This window comes from Oncorhynchus clarkii, chromosome 1 (genome assembly GCF_045791955.1).
Source record: "Oncorhynchus clarkii lewisi isolate Uvic-CL-2024 chromosome 1, UVic_Ocla_1.0, whole genome shotgun sequence".
NCBI lineage: Eukaryota > Metazoa > Chordata > Actinopteri > Salmoniformes > Salmonidae > Oncorhynchus > Oncorhynchus clarkii.
In genome coordinates, this window is record NC_092147.1 from 50733680 (window position 1) to 50751533 (window position 17854).

At 43.3% G+C, this 17854-nt stretch overlaps 1 protein-coding gene across 1 annotated transcript in view; it reads right to left on the reverse strand.

Annotated features, from left to right (window-relative positions):
- The window catches only part of LOC139408486 (contactin-1a-like), a 137139-nt gene that overhangs the window by 35838 nt on the left and 83447 nt on the right, over positions 1–17854 (reverse strand). The window contains exon 3 of the mRNA XM_071152449.1: positions 10300–10338. Coding sequence (XP_071008550.1) covers positions 10300–10338 — 39 coding nt within the window. The remainder of the gene's footprint in view (positions 1–10299; positions 10339–17854) is intronic.

Genomic DNA, 17854 nt, shown 5'->3' on the forward strand with positions numbered 1-17854 from the left:
TTTAAACCGGTTTCGACACACATTGACAACGAGATCTCGCACACACACACGATCAAAACATACGCGCCACGCATGCACGCACACACACACACTTGGATAATTAGATCCAATTAGTCATTAAAAAACACACGCATCACAGAGCTCCCATGAATAAGACAGAGACACAATGCAAGACAAGGCAATGAATAACCAATGAGGCAAAATGTTCCTGAGATGCTGATTATTCTCTCAGATCGTGACTGTCCATTCAGGTGTGTCTGTGTGTGATCTCGCTCTCTGAGCACATCTGTCACCTCTATGCCACTGTCACTGAGGAGCGACCTCTGCGCGCGCGCGCGCACACACACACACACACACACACACACACACACACACACACACACACACACACACACACACACCCTGCACTTATCTCATCTGTCTACATAGGAAAGCAATGCCTCTAAAAGATTCCCTGAAAATTCATTCCCCTAGAAAATAAGAATTACACACGAACTGTCACCTTTACAAACCCAAGACAAAGGGTTCATAGTCTCACAATATCCTGACAGAAAAAAAAGACCGGGTGGTTTGAGCTGAAAGCTGTGGTATATCAGACAGACCACGGATATGACAAAAAAAAAAGAATTGTTTACCACTTTAATTACGTTGGTAACCAGTTTATAATCGCAATAAGGTACCAAGGGTTTGTGGCATATGGTCAATATACCACGGCTAAGGGCTGGATCCAGGCACTCCGAGTTGCTTCGTGCATAATAACTTAACAGCGGTATATTGGCCATATACCACAAACCCCTGAGGTGCCTTATTGATATTATAGTCTTCATTCTCAGTGAGAGAGATATAGAGAGAGAGACAATGAGGGAGAGCGAGAGAGAGAGAGACAGAGAATGAGAACGAGAGCGAGAGCGAGAGGACTTGGGACTTCAGAAAATGTGATTTTATCCGATACTTCAGAAAATGTAAGAAAACAATTGCAATGGACAGGAATGACGCTCACACACTCCAACACAAGGACCATGTGTAAGTGCTTGACACTGTCATAGCTTGATGGCCTAGTTCCAACCATTTGGATTGACTGCTGCTTGAGAGAGAGAGAGAGAGAGAGAGAGAGAGAGAGAGAGAGAGAGAGAGAATTACACATGCTCTGCCATAAATAGGGCACAGAGGCACGTTAAGTGAGAAACAGTGTTCAGGGAAGAAGAGAGGAGAAGAGGAGAAGAGCAGTGACCGTATGGAAGAGAGTTGAAATGGACACACAGGCCTGTCTGGCCCAGTGAAAGGAATGCTGGTCATCGTAAGGTTGTGTGTGTGTGTGTGTGTGTGTGTGTGTGTGTTCACCACTTCTTGACTGTACCATGTGAAGTGACAGATGGTAGAGAGGAGTGTTGAACAGACCCCATAAAGCCCACAGCCTGCAGATACCAGGGACCTTGATGCTCTCACATCTGTATTAATGCTCTCTCTCCCTTCCCCTCTCAGATGAAGGTCTCTCTTTCCTCTCTCACTAGTTCTCATTGCTTCTTGATGCCTCTCTCTCTCCCTCGACGGTCTCGCTGTTCTGCCTCTATCGCTCTCTCAATGAAGAAACATCAATCGTCTCTTTCTTTCTCCCTCTTTCCCTGGCTCAAACACCGACTGTTTCTCTCGGTCTCCATCTCTCTCATCTCTCTGTTCCCTACTTCTTGTAGACCTCTCTCTCCCTCTCACAGTCCCCCTCGAAAGACTTCCATATTGTTCTCCGTCTCTCTCTCTCCTCTCATTCTGTGCGTCTCTCAGACACTTTCTCTCTCTGTATTAATCCCCCTCTCTGTCTCATCTTCTGGCATGACTTGGCTGTGGTAGCAATAGCTGGGTGACTCCATTAAAGAGGTGTAAAAGCTTTTTCGGGGTATGCAATCATGTCCTCGGCAGTCAATGGACAAAGACACTGACACACACACACACACATACACACCCTATTCTCTCCTGGGCTGTGAAGAGAAGAGCCTTTCCTCTGGACTTTATTACCAGACAACAGGACTCTATTCAACAACACTGTCTGGCCTATACTGGAACAATACCAACACAAACCTGCTCTCTCCTGATCCAGGATCCTGGTCTTGTCTGAAGCTTTTCTTTTCCTCCTTTCATTCTTACTTTCCTTCCTGGCATCAGAGCCTCTAATGAAATGACACATCTATTCTTCATCAGGTAGGTATATATATATTAGGCAACATTTTAGCCAGCAGGAATTTGGATTGTTATTTAAGCGTTATAATAGTGTAGAGAACTGTGACAGTGCAAGATGCCTTGTATCGCACACAATTGTCTCCCAGCCTGTAGGGAAACTCGATAATGATTTTGTTTTACAATGGATATGTGAGCTATATATAGTGTTGCACCTATTTAGGCATATGGTGATATAATTTGTAAATGTAATTAATAAATAATATAGACATATAACTAGTCAAGCTACAAGCTAGCATGTAGTTAACTCCCAGACAGTTGTTTATCTGGGCGTCTATTTGTTTGTTTGTTTGATTACATGAAGAAATTGGTTGTCGTCCAATTGGGACAGTGAACATATGTGCTGTATCCTGAAGGCATCTCTACTGCAGCATTCTGTGGGTATGTTCACCATGCCAGGTCTGTGAGTGAAATGTGGCTAGAGCTTTGCTGCTAGCCAAATCCTCACTGTGAAAGTGTTACTGTAGAGCGCACTGGCTATCACTGCATCACAAAGAATACGTTAAGATGTGAATACTATTCAGTACAAGAGATGTGCATGGTCATACTGTATGGTGCATGTGTAGATAGATATACATGGAGCGAGAGAGAGAGCAAGAGAGCGAGAGAGAGAGCAAGAGAGCAAGAGAGAGAGCGAGCGAGCGAGAGAGTGAGAGAGAGAGAGCAAGAGAGCGAGAGAGAGAGAGCGAGAGAGAGCAAGAGAGCGAGAGAGAGAGCGAGAGGTTGAAGTGTTTCCATTTAGGCAAATTGGTCATTAGTAAATTGGTGACAGCCTGTATGCCTTGCCACCTCTCTGTTTCATGTCTCAGGTAGGCTGCGAGCGCAAACATGGATAGAATACAATAATTGACTACTATTTGCCATACTCTAATAATTCCACATGTGCCATCGTATCGCCACGGACCGAGCCAAGGTGAAATTTGCACTGTAGATATGAACTAATTAGAAGGTGAAACTCGAATCGGATCAACCAGAAATGCAAGGTGAAGCAATTCAGGCATTCTTGAAAGTCAGGACAATCCTTGTCCTGCAAATTGTTGTTTTGGATTTTTGAAGGAGTAGGCATTTATAATTCAATGTGGGGTGGAGCATTATAATTAGGCCTAAGTGATGCCATTGCGTTCAAAATGATTTGGCAATCATTTATTCGAAAAACACAATTTGCATCATCATTTGTCGCAAATAAAGACAGTTAAACACAATAAAAATACACCTCTGTCGAACGGATACAAATTTTGTCGATCTTTATTACATCTATCCCATTTCTGCTGTTTCCATTACACATTTCGTAATGATTTTTTTTGCAGCATTGCTTTTGTTGATTAAACTTGGGGTCAACGGAAACCTGTCTACTGTAGGCCCTAGATCCTGCAGCATGCTCTGCATGCATTCACGCAGCACGACACATAGTGGAGGTAACATAAATGTGTCCTAGGGTTTACATAGATGCAGGGGCCTTAATCTTGCACATCTCTGCTGCTACATTCGCAGACACACTTACAAAGAAGGCAGACTGGCCCTTTATTCTTGCACACCTGCTGTGACATCCACAAAAGCATACCCAATTTGATCGCCCGCGGTCGATACAACACTTATCATCCATGAGAGAGAGAACGTGAGAGGCCGTGAACAGAGAGAGAGAGAGAGAGGTGAGAGAGTAAGAGAGAGAGAGTGAGAGATGATGTCTAGGAGAGAATAAACAACGCACCCTGCATGCATTGTCACGACATGTTCCCCTTCTCACAAAATCATTTCAATTCACCCTTCACTGACTGTCACTGGTTGGTTAGTGAGGGAATATAGTGGTGGGTGAGGGGAATATATAAATAATGCTATCTATGCATACCCTGTACACTATGACAGCACACAGTAAATTAACCATTGCAGGTCCCTGACCTTGTCTATAGATAAGTAGGAGGCCTCCCATGTTTCTGTGACAAGGAGTCACCTTGGTGTGTGTTACGTCTTCCAAATGCACAACAAACGTGACTAGAGTCAATGGAAACGCTTCCTATAGCTCAACAGTTCATCATTTGTGTTATTTCTAGAAAGAGCTGTATCATTATCTATGTGTTTTATCCACACAGAAGCCGTGAAACCAACATATTTTCACATAATCTGTCAATTCTAGTTATTCACCCATTTTATTTTCTCCATAAAGGAAGAAAATAATAATAACGTTTTTTTGTATTATTGTTACAGAACATCTAAAATACATTACAATAACGTAAGATGCTCTTTCTTCGTGGCCAACCTCTGCTTAATTAACTTGAATTTTCTCAATTACAAATTGATGAACCTGATGAACTCTCGGAACCTTCAAAAACATCACGCATTCCATCTATAATAGCATAACACATCTAGATCACTGTATTGTTACAAGACTCGTTGCCTCTCCCATGGCAACCTAACGCCAGACAAATAAACAATTTCCTAAAGGTCCTCATCATCGCCGTAATGTCAGGACATTTAACCAGATCATCACTTGTGTTGTTGTGGAGGAACATGCATCCTCATCATCTGCTACAGCGGAAGGATCCCCAGAAGAGACGCGGTAAAAGTTAATCTTGACCCCCCAGACAGCGTTTCATTAGGCTCTGTCCTTCCCCAGCCAACAACGATGAGAGGGGAACTTCCAGGCCCGAGTCCCAAATGGCACCCTATAACCTTTACAGGGCCCTGGTCAAAAGTAGTGCACTATATAGGGAAGAGGGTGCCATTTTGGACGCACCCTCGGCCAGTGCCAGTCTGTTAACCCACGCTGACAGGCCGATAACGTTCTAAAGTGTTTCAACCACCACCACCCTGTGGGTCGATGCAAGGCCAGAACTGGGGACTAGGGAGTACTGAGGCCCAATAATGGCCTTGACATACTTCCATTGTTTGCGGGCTACATTATACGAGACAGACATACTTCCATCGTATTTTTTTGCTACAAGTATTTTTATTTTTTTAAATACATTGGAAGATCCTGGAGGGAAGGACTGATGGTTTGTGTACTAGTTTGTCAGAGCACAGAATACCAAAAATTAAGCAGGGACACAAATCTTTCCAGGTCATTGAAGATAGATGCAGTAGGAAGCATATATCATGCTAATAACCTAGTTAGCTCTTACAAAAGTTTGTTCTGTCCCTCTTTTGACATCTGCCAGCTACACTCTCATGTCTTATTGGCTGCAGAAGTGACCAAACAAAAAAAACTGTCAATGATGAAAGTTTGCTGGAACAAACATAGCTGTGTTCTAATCTAGTGGAACGAGGGACACACAGGCTATGGTGTGTTCTAAAATGGAAAAGAGCTGTCTAATAACGTCCCAAAGAGGGACAAGTCAACTGCAGGTCAAATATCGTTGTGATTGATATCTCGGACTTGGAGTTGCCTGACAACTGATGCCTTCCTAATATCGATGTGACTGATATCTTGGACTTGGAGTTGCCTGACAACTGATGCCTTCCTAATATCGATGTGACTGATATCTCGGACTTGGAGTTGCCTGACAACTGATGCCTTCCTAATATCGATGTGATTGATATCTCGGACTTGGAGTTGCCTGACAACTGATGCCTTCCTAATATCGATGCCTTACAGCCAAACTTGCAGTGATGAAATTTTGCTGAAATAGACCATCCCCATCTGTGTTCTAATCTAGTGGTCGAGGGAAGTGTAAACTATGTCTTCGAATGGTCTAAAAACATCCGGAAACCGTCAAAAGGTCTAAAACCAGACAAACTAGTCAACTGCAGGCCATACAGAGGACAGCAAAAATCTATCAGAATTTTCTCCAACTCTCTCAATCTTCCTGGACTTGGGTTAAGTGTCCAACAAAATGCTCTTTGAGAGCATTGCCTGTGATGCCTTTGAAGGCCCTCAATGAATCACGAAGGACTTTCCACCGGGCATGAAGGCCTTAAGGCCACGGCCCATAAACAGACAGACTGAGAGCTCCATTACAAGGTCATTTTCAGTAGGGTAAGCAACCAAAAATGTTTTGCAATGGGAAATGAAAATGAGTTTTCCTGTTTCAGTGCGTTTTCTTCGGTTACGTCCAGCATGGAGAAAACAAGGTAACACTTAATGTTACGGGGGCCTTATTACAGTGTAATTACACCGTAACAAGTATTGTAATTAATCATAATAATTCATAATTACACTAATAGCAAGATGTAACTGGTGGTAATTGCAGTCTGTAATTACAGAGGTGCAACAACGAGTGCTTGTTAGGATGCTTGTTACAAACATAAAAGTTTACGATAGCATCCCAACGCACCATATTTCAGCCTGCACAAATCACGTGATAGGTGTCAGCCAATTGAAAACTTACCACCTCAATCACACAACTCTGCAATAAAGAGCTCTGCAGTCTGATATCCAGGCACAATGGCAAAAACAGGTTCACATCAAATAATACTGTTAATTATGCATTTAACAATGGGCAAATTACTTTAACCATCAATAATATATATTTTTGTACACGTTAACTTCTTGGTGACAGGGGGCAACTGCCTGCTACTCATCCCCAGAAGATAAGATATGCATGGTATTAGTAGATTTGGATAGAAAACACTCTGAAGTTTATAAAACTGTTTGAATCATGTCTATGAGTATAACAGTACTTATGTAGCAGGCGAAACCCAGAGAAAAAAACATTCTGATTTTTTTTGAGGTCACTGTCTTTAGAAGTTCAGAAATTAGAAATTCAGATTTCTAAGGGACATTCTTGCAGTTCCTACCGCTTCCACTGGATGTCACCAGTCTTTAGAAATTGGTTGAGGTTTTTCCTTTGTGTAATGAAGTAGCCCTGTTCAAAACGAGGGACACTTCAAGTGTATTGTTTGTTAGAGGCGCGAGACCAGAAAGGTAGCGTCAGTTTGTTTTCTTCCTTTATTGAACACAGATCATCCCGTCTTCAATTTTATCGATTATTTACTTTAAAAAATACCTAAAGTTGTATTACAAAAGTAGTTTGAAATGTTTTGGCAAAGTTTACAGATAACTTTTGAGATATTTTGTAGTCGCGTTGCGCAAGTTGGAACCGGTGTTTTTCTGGATCAAACGCGCCAAATAAATTGACATTTTGGATATACACTGCTCAAAAAAATAAAGGGAACACTTAAACAACACAATGTAACTAACTCTAAGTCAATCACCCTTCTGTGAAATCAAACTGTCCTCTTAGGAAGCAACACTGATTGACAATAAATTTCACATGCTGTTGTGCAAATGGAATAGACAACAGGTGGAAATTATAGGCATTTAGCAAGACACCCCCAATAAAGGAGTGGTTCTGCAGGTGGGGACCACAGACCACTTCTCAGTTCCTATGCTTCCTGGCTGATGTTTTGGTCACTTTTGAATGCTGGCGGTGCTTTCACTCTAGTGGTAGCATGAGACGGAGTCTACAACCCACACAAGTGACTCAGGTAGAGCAGCTCATCCAGGATGGCACATCAATGCGAGATGTGGCAAGAAGGTTTGCTGTGTCTGTCAGCGTAGTGTCCAGAGCATGGAGGCTCTACCAGGAGACAGGCCAGTACATCAGGAGATGTGGAGGCGGCCGTAGGAGGGTAAGAACCCAGCAGCAGGACCGCTACCTCCACCTTTGTGCAAGGAGGAGCACTGCCAGAGCCCTGCAAAATGACCTCCAGCAGGCCACAAATGTGCATGTGTCTGCTCAAACGGTCAGAAACAGACTCCATGGGGGTAGTATGAGGGCCGACGTCCACAGGTGGGGGTTGTGCTTACAGCCCAACACCGTGCAGGAAGTTTTGTCATTTGCCAGAGAACACCAAGATTGGCAAATTCGCCACTGGTGCCCTGTGCTCTTCACAGATGAAAGCAGGTTCACACTGAGCACATGTGACAGACATGACAGTCTGGAGACGCCGTGGAGAACGTTCTGCTGCCTGCAACATCCTCCAGCACGACCGGTTTGGCGGTGGGTCAGTCATGGTGTGGGGTGGCATTTCTTTGGGGGGCCGCACAGCCCTCCATGTGCTCGCCAGAGGTAGCCTGACTGCCATTAGGTACCGAGATGAGATCCTCAGACCCCTTGTGAGACCATATGCTGGTGCAATTGGCCCTGGGTTCCTCCTAATGCAAGACAATGCTAGACCTCATGTGGCTGGAGTGTGTCAGCAGTTCCTGCAAGAGGAAGGCATTGATGCTATGGACTGGCCCGTCCGTTCCCTAGACCTGAATCCAATTGAGCACATCTGGGACATCATGTCTCGCTCCATCCACCAATGCCACGTTGCACCACAAACTGTCCAGGAGTTGGCGGATGCTTTAGTCCAGGTCTGGGAGGAGATCCCTCAGGAGACCATACGCCACCTCATCAGGAGCATGCCCAGGCGTTGTAGGGAGGTCATACAGGCACGTGGAGGCCACACACACTACTGAGCCTCATTTTGACTTGTTTTAAGGACATTACATCAAAGTTGGATCAGCCTGTAGTGTGGTTTTCCACTTTAATTTTGAGTGTGACTCCAAATCCAGACCTCCATGGGTTGATAAATTTGATTTCCATTGATAATGTTTGTGTGATTTTGTTGTCAGCACATTCAACTATGTAAAGAAACAAGTATTTAATAAGAATATTTCATTCATTCAGATCTAGGATGTGTTATTTTAGTGTTCACTTTATTTTTTTGAGCAGTGTATATCGACGGAATTAATCGAACAAAAGGACCATTTGTGATGTTTATGGGACATATTGGAGTGCCAACAGAAGAAGCTCGTCAAAGGTAAGGCATGATTTATATTTTTATTTCTGCGTTTTGTGTCGCGCCTGCAGGGTTGAAATATGCTTCTCTCCCTTTGTTCACGGAGGTGCTATCCTTAGATAATAGCATTGTTTGCTTTCGCCGAAAAGCCTTTTTGAAATCTGACATGTTGGCTGGATTCACAACACGTGTAGCTTTAATTTGGTATCTTACATGTGTGATTTCATGAAAGTTTGATTTTTAGAGTAATTTATTTGAATTTGGCGCGCTAGCGTCCCACATATCCCAGAGAGGTTAATAAACAGTTATGGTTAAAATTGTGAGATAGTAATTAGTGTTTGTTTCTGTCTCATTGTAAAACATGTAGAATGGCGTGAAAATTAGCTATATACAGTAGCTGCACATTTTCCTCTCTGTCCCATGGCAATATATGTAGAATTGCAAGAAATTACCTTTAAAAATTGGGAATTCTCTCAGCCTCATTGACAAATGTGTAGAATAGCATTGGATTAGCTATAACACTGCACATGTTTTTCTCTGCCCCATGGTAATATGAGTAGAATTGCAGAAAATTAGCTTGAAACAGCAACATTTTCTCTCAGCGTCATGTCAAAATGTGTAAAATAGCATGAGATTAGCTTCAGTATATTAGCTAGATTTCATTGGGGAGCCCCCCCCCCGCAAAAAAAACTGTTGGACGCCACTGATTCACAGGTAGGTAATTAGAGCCTATTGAGCCACACAGCGCATCTGTCCACAAGAGATTACAACCTTGTGATAGTTACTACTGAATGGATGCAGCTGAGAAGAAACTAAGCAGTCAGTCTGTCTGGTGAGAAGGATGTCTGCCACATATCACGTCTGAGGTGTTAAATTGCTCTTTCGCTTCCAGTTCTGTCTTTCACATGAATTGTTGACATAGATACTTATCAGTTCACTCACAGATTCACTAAATGCCTTGTGGTCTGGTGTGTAGTGCTCACTGTACACATGCTAATAACCAGCTGGGGGAGAAATCCCCTCCGAACATGGTTTCTAGTAACTCTTGTCAGATTTTTAAGTAGGCTACTTACTGATAAATCCCATTTGAGAAATCTGCATATTGCTGTGTGTGTTTCTGGATTCTGCTTGGATTTGGTGACATTGCAACATTTCCTCATTATTCCAAACTGATAAGAAACACATGCACGCAGGCACACACACACACACACACACACACACACACACACACACACACACACACACACACACACACACACACACACACACACACACACACACACACACACACACACACACACACACACACACAAACACTCTGTTGAGATTATCCATAACAAGTCTTACCTCCGTAGAAACCAGGTTCCCCTCCGAAGACAGATGCATCTGGAAGAGAGTCAAGAGGGAGGGGGAGACAAGGCAGGTCAGCATGTTCATTTAGAAAATCCATTACAGATCCTCTATCTTTTTTTGCAGATTGGAGAAAGCAAACGAATAACAATCTCTCCAGTGCCATTGCTGAAAGCTCCTCCACCATGCACCTGTCTGGTTAAAAGCCTCCTCTCCTACCCAGCCTCCCGACACTAGCTTCCCCAAGCGGGTGTGATACCTAAGCTACTCCCATGGCGTGCTGCACTGCTTGTCCCCCACCTTTCGGTCCGCTCCCGACTACCCAACCTGGCACAACCCTGCCACTTGCCCATTCTCACCCGAGCTTCGGTCACCGCTCCAGCACACACTTACACCCGCACACATGCACCCCAAAAATCTGAGGGGACACAAAGTAAATGCAGATGGGTGGTAAATTTAGCATTTTTCAAACACCTGAAACAACCTTTTCCTGCTGTCTGTATCGTCCTGTCTGGTGATTTTTTTTTTTTTAAATAAACAAAATATGCTTCTATGCATATCGGGGTAAACGATTGAAAGGAATGTGAGCATTATTCAATACATTTGGTTATTTATTGCTTTTCGAAAGTCTACCAACCTTGTCAGCTGGCGTGCTAGCTAAGATAGGTACTCTAACTTGATTAATAGCCTAAAATGGCTCCTTGGTAGCTAGTTATGAGGTTGGGAGCTTGGGAACCTATTTGGGCTAGCTAAAGCCTACTTCGTGAAACTGCTTGGTAACTAGTAGTATTAAAGAGATACAACAAAAAATATATTTACTGTGTATAGTGTATACATTTAGTAAATAGGACAAATCTGAGCCCCTGTGCCTCCTATGGGCATGACGCCTCTGCACTTCTATGCATTTAGATTGGTATTACTTGGACTTTATTGTTATCTCATTGTAGCTTATTTTATTGTAGCTTATGCATATTTGTGATTAGTATGCAACCTCAAAGGCATAATATTTTAGATCTGAGTCTTAGAAAAGTTTCTATGGTTATTTCTTATGTTGATTGATAGGATGTAAATGAACATGTTGCTGTTGCTATTGTCCACCCTTGACTCTTACACTGAGGATGATGCATGATCCCCCCCCCCCCCCCTTTATAACAGCCTCCACTCTTCTGGGAAGGCTTTTCACTAGATGTTGTAACATTCCTGCGGGAACTTGCTTCCATTCAGCCACGAGAGCATTAATGAGGTCGGGCACTGATGTTGGGCGATTAGACCTGGCTCAAAGTTGGCATTCCAATTAATCCCAGAGGTAGTTGTTGGCATTGAGGTCAGGGCTCTGTGCAGGCCAGTCAAGTTCTTCCACACCGATCTCAACAAACCATTGCTGTATGGACCTCGCTTTGTGCACAGGGGCATTGTCATGCTGAAACAGGAAAGGGCCTTCCCCAAACTGTTGCCACAAAGTTGGAAGCGCAGAATCATCTAGAATGTCATTGTAAGTTGTAGCGTTAAGATTTCCCTTCACTGGAACTAAGGGGTCTAACCCGGACCATTATCCCTCATCCACCAAACTTTACAGTTGGCACTATGCATTCAGGCAGGTAGCGTTCTCCTGGCATCTGCCAAACCCAGATTCGTCCGTCAGACTGCAAGATGGAGAAGGGTGATTCATCACTCCAGAGAACGCATTTCCATTTTATGAAGCTCCCGAAAAACAGCACTTGGCGGTCTGTGAGCTTGTATGGCCTACCACTTCGTGGCTGAGCCACATTGAAAGTCACTGAGCTCTTCAGTAAGGCCATTCTCCTACTAATGTTTGTTTATGGCGATTGCATGGCTGGGCACTCGATTTTACACCTGTGTCAGCAACGGGTGTGGCTGAAATAGCCAAATTCACCAATTTGAAGGGGTGTTCACATACTTTTGTATACAAAGTATGTTGTGTTAAAGACTCTGGTTCCTCTGGACAAGGTTTTCCTTGTAAAACAATCTTCACATTCTCAAACAGTACATTTATATATTCCAACGGGGCTATTTATTTGGGTGAGTTTTTTTTTCTTGCCTGAGTAGCCTCGTTTCACTGCCAAAAATAAAATTAAACCATCTAGCGTTCAGCGAAATAACACAATGTCAAATACAGGTAGCCTAGTCAAATAATGAACATCCATTCACATTAACCGTTACTCTCTTGCGGGAAAACTTCAGTCTTGCGCAGACATTTAGAAACTAAACATGACAATTTAAAAAATAAGCCACGGGAGTTTAATGAGCGAGAATAAAGACCATTTTTGAGTAGTAAGTAGTATAAAAGCAACAGATACCATTAATAAGAAGGGGCTAGAAGCGTCTGATATGGTGAGCTACTGAGTGGCTAGGTGTCACGTTCGTTATAAGGATAGGACCAAGGCGCAGCGTGGTATGCATACATTCTTTTTTATTTAAAGAATGAACACCGAATAAACCAACAAAATAACAAAACGTGACGCTATACGAATAGTGCAGACAGGCAACTAAACATAGAACAAGATCCCACAAACACCAAAGGGAAAATGGCTACCTAAATATGACCCCCAATCAGAGACAACGATTAACAGCTGCCTCTGATTGGGAACCATATCAGGCCACCATAGACATACAAATCACCTAGATCTACAAAAACCCTAGACATACAAAAAACCCTAGACAATACAAAAACTAGTGTACACACCCATGTCACACCCTGACATAACCAAAATATAAAGAAAACAGAGATATCTCAGGTCAAGGCAAGCCCCATACTATTGTGGAGGACTTAATTCTTCCTGCTGCCGCAGATATGGCTGGGACACTGCTGGGGGAAAAGGCCCTAAAAACTATATAGACAATGACTTCATAAAACAAAACTGTTTCACGACATATAAGTGACATGGCAGGAAATGTTTTGAAACAATTACTGCTTTGCATACAAGCCAGTGAATTCTACGCGTTACAGCTGGATGAGTCAACAGACGTGGCGGACCTGGCACAGCTCCTGGTATATGTTCTTTACGTTTACAGGGGGTCAATTAAGGAAGACATCCTCTTCTGGAAACCAGGACAACGTGAGAGGATATTTTTAAATTACTAGACAGCTTTGTGACACCAAATGGACTTGGGTGGTCAGGATGTGTTGGTATCTGTACTGATGGTGCAAAAGCCATGACAGGGAGACATAGTGGAGTGGTAATGCGCGTGCAGGCAGTTGCTCCCGACACCACTTGAATACACTGCAGCATCCAACGAGAGGCTCTTGCTGCCAAGGGAATGCCTGACAGCTTGAAATATGTTTTGGACACTACAGTGAAAAATGTTAACTTTGTTAAAATAAGGCCCCTGAACTCGTGTATTTTACGCATTATGCAATGATATGGGCAGCGACCATGTAATGCTTTTACAACACACAGAAGTGCGCTGATTATCAAGGGACATGTTTTTTTTTTAATTGTGAGATGAGCTTAAAGTTCTCTTTACTGGCCATAATTTTCACTTGTCTGATCGCATGCATTATGAGTTTCTCACACGACTGGCCTATCTGGGTGATGTTTTTTCTCGCCTGAATGATCTGAATCTAGGATTACAGGGACTCTCCGCAACTATATTCAATGTGCGGGACAAAATTGAGGCTATGAAATTAACTCAAGCTTAGGGACAATGTCATATGTGATATAGCGAACCACCTGGGTGAGCTGGGTGCGCAATTATGCAGGTACTTTGCCAAAACAGATGACACAAACAACTGGATTCGTTATCCCTTTCATGCCGTGCCTCCAGTCCACTTACCGATATCTGAACAAGAGAGCCTCATCGAAATTGCAACAAGCGGTTCTGTGAAAATGTCATTTAATCAGGAGCCACTGCCAGATTTCTGGATCGGGCTGCGGTCAGTGTATCTGCGCTTGGCAAATCGCGCTGTTAAGACACTTTGCAACCACATACCTGTGTGAGAGTGGATTCTCGGCCCTCACTAGCATGAAAACTAAATACAGGCACAGACTGTGTGTGGAAAATTGTCTAAGACTGAGACTCTCTCCAATACAACCCAACATTGCAGTTATATGCATCCTTTCAAGCACACCCTTTTCATTAGCCTATGGTGAGATATTCACCATTATTGATGAACAAAAAGTTTTATATGTAAGATGGCTAAATAAAGAGCAAAATTATTGATTATTATTATTAGGTCCTATAAGAGCTCTTTGTCACTTCCCACGAGCTGTTTAATAAATGTATCGTATACTGTAGTGTGTGTGTGGAAGGCTGACAAGGATAGCAAAAAAACGACATTTGAGAGTGCGCTGACCCTGGTGCAAGAGGGGGTACGCAGCTGGAGGTTGAATGTTTGAAGGGTTACGGGACTATAACATTTTGGGAACCACTGCTCTGGACTATGGTTCTAGTACTGTTTGTGAATCAAAATATGCAATCTAACCCAGGTCCTGACAGCTCTACCCCATCTGAATTAAAAAGTCAGAGTGGCACATAAATCGTATTGCAATAATTGATCTTGTGAATATCTGGATAAAAACCGCAGACCCAGATGTATTTATGCTTTCTGAAACCTGCCTCGGACAATCTAGCGCTGACAAAGACATTGTAACCATCAACGCCAATGTCAAATCTGAAATTGTGCTTATGGGTGACCTGAACATAGACTGGTTGACATCCAGCTCTGACCAACTCAAGAATCTATGCATTTACCTATAATCTTACGCAGATTCTTAACAATGTAACAAGATTGAATGCAAAGTGTCCTCTGAAATCCTCTTTGATTGATCTTATTTCAACCAACACTCCACATTGTTTTAATGCTGCTGGTGTAACTGATATAAGTGATCACTGTGCTGCTGCCTGTGTAAAGGATGGTAACATTCCTAAACTACCTCCTGTGTATCATCATGAAAAGAAACTGGAAGCAGTTTGATACTCAGGTTTTTTTTTTACATGATGTTTTGAATATTGCCTGGAATAGAGTTGAATTCGTCCCTGATGTCGAATTAGCTTTTTCTTACTTCCACAAAGCATTCCAGGAAGTATGCAACAAGCATGTCCATTCAAATAATACAGAATTAAGTGCAGATTCCTTGGTTCTCAGATGACCTAAAGCAAGAAGGTCTGATTCAGCTGATGATTGGATGGCTTTTAAATGCCTTCAGAATCAGGGTGTGGCTATGACCCCGAAAGTTGAAAGCAGACCACTACCTCAGTTCTCCCGCTGATAATCTGAATAATCCTTCCAAATTTGGCAAGTAGTGAATGGTTTAGAGTGTAAACAAGAAGCACAGCTCCTTAAACAACTGCTGGTTGACTCACAGGTGGTAATTTATGCAGGCAGATTTTCTTGATGCAGGCGGATTAGTTGATAGGGTTAAAAGGTTAACATGAGCACCCTGTGAAATGCTCGCCCTATTCTGTCTCAGAGGTGCATAGAGCCCTGAGAGCAATTCATGTTTTTAAAAATCCCCTGGCCCTGATGATCTAGGCCCCCGCCTACTACAATTAGCTGCAGACATCATTGCTCCCCCTTTAACATGCATCTTTAACCTCACCATAGAATGTAATGAAATCCCCAAGTTGTGGAAATCAGCATTTGTACTACCTCTTTTGAAAGGAGGTGGTCCCACTCTACTGAATAACTATATCTACATTGTCTGTTCTGGCAAAGGTCCTTAGTCAATAAGCAGTTTAAGGCACATCTCCAGGAAAATATAATTTTGAGTGGTACGCAATCATTTTTCAAGTCTAGCCACAGCACTGTCACATCAATTTTTAGGGTTTTGAATGATATTCACTGTGCCCTGGATAATAAGCTGCATTGTTTATCTGTATTCATAGAACTGTATTGGGATTACTTGTCATGCTCTGGAGTGGTTTGAGAACTACCTGTCAAAGGCAGATGGTTGTAAGTCAGACACCGTAGAGTTGTGCTCAGGTGTGCCTCAAGGATACATTTTAGGTCCCCTGCTGTTTATTATCTACACTGCTCAAAAAAATAAAGGGAACACTTAAACAACACAATGTAACTCCAAGTCAATTACACTTCTGTGAAATCAAACTGTCCACTTAGGAAGCAACACTGATTGACAATACATTTCACATGCTGTTGTGCAAATGGAATAGACAACAGGTGGAAATTATAGGCAATTAGCAAGACACCCCCAATAAAGGAGTGGTTCTGCTGGTGGTAACCACAGACCACTTCTCAGTTCCTATGCTTCCTGGCTGATGTTTTGGTCACTTTTGAATGCTGGCGGTGCTTTCACTCTAGTGGTAGCATGAGACGGAGTCTACAACCCACACTAGTGGCTCAGGTAGTGCAGCTCATCCAGGATGGCACATCAATGCGAGCTGTGGCAAGAAGGTTTGCTGTGTCTGTCAGCGTAGTGTTCAGAGCATAGAGGCGCTACCAGGAGACAGGCCAGAACATCAGGAGACGTGGAGGAGGCCGTAGGAGGGCAACAACCCAGCAGCAGGACCACTACCTCTGCCTTTGTGCAAGGAGGAGCAGGAGGAACACTGCCAGAGCCCTGCAAAATGGCATTTTGGCATTTGGCATTTGCCAGAGAACACCAAGATTGGCAAATTCGCCACTGGCGCCCTGTGCTCTTCACAGATGAAAGCAGGTTCACACTGAGCACATGTGACAGATGTGACAGTCTGGAGACGCCGTGGAGAACGTTCTGCTGCCTGCAACATCCTCCAGCATGACCGGTTTGGCGGTGGGTCAGTCATGGTGTGGGGTGGCATTTCTTTGGGGGGCCGCACAGCCCTCCATGTGCTCGCCAGAGGTAGCCTGACTGCCATTCGGTACCGAGATGAGATCCTCAGACCCCTTGTGAGACCATATGCTGGTGCAGTTGGCCCTGGGTTCCTCCTAATGCAAGACAACGCTAGACCTCATGTGGCTGGAGTGTGTCAGCAGTTCCTGCAAGAGGAAGGCATTGATGCTATGGACTGGCCCGCCCATTCCCCAGACCTGAATCCAATTGAGCACATCTGGGACATCATGTCTCGCTGCATCCACCAACGCCACGTTGCACCACAGACTGTCCAGGAGTTGGCGGATGCTTTAGTCCAGGTCTGGGAGGAGATCCCTCAGGAGACCATCCACCACCTCATCAGGAGCATGTCCAGGCGTTGTAGGGAGGTCATACAGGCACGTGGAGGCCACACACACTACTGAGCCTCATTTTGACTTGTTTTAAGGACATTACATCAAAGTTGGATCAGCCTGTAGTGTGGTTTTCCACTTTAATTTTGAGGGTGACTCCAAATCCAGACCTCCATGGGTTGATAAATTTGATTTCCATTGATAATTTTTGTGTGATTTTGTTGTCAGCACATTCAACTATATAAAGAAAAAAGTATTTAATAAGAATATTTCATTCATTCAGATCTAGGATGTGTTATTTTAGTGTTCCTTTTATTTTTTTGAGCAGTGTATATTAACAACATTGGGAGACATTGAGACAGCTGATGTAAATTTTTATGCGGATGACACTGTTCTCTATTCAAGTGTCAGCAGTTTAACTTTGGCTTC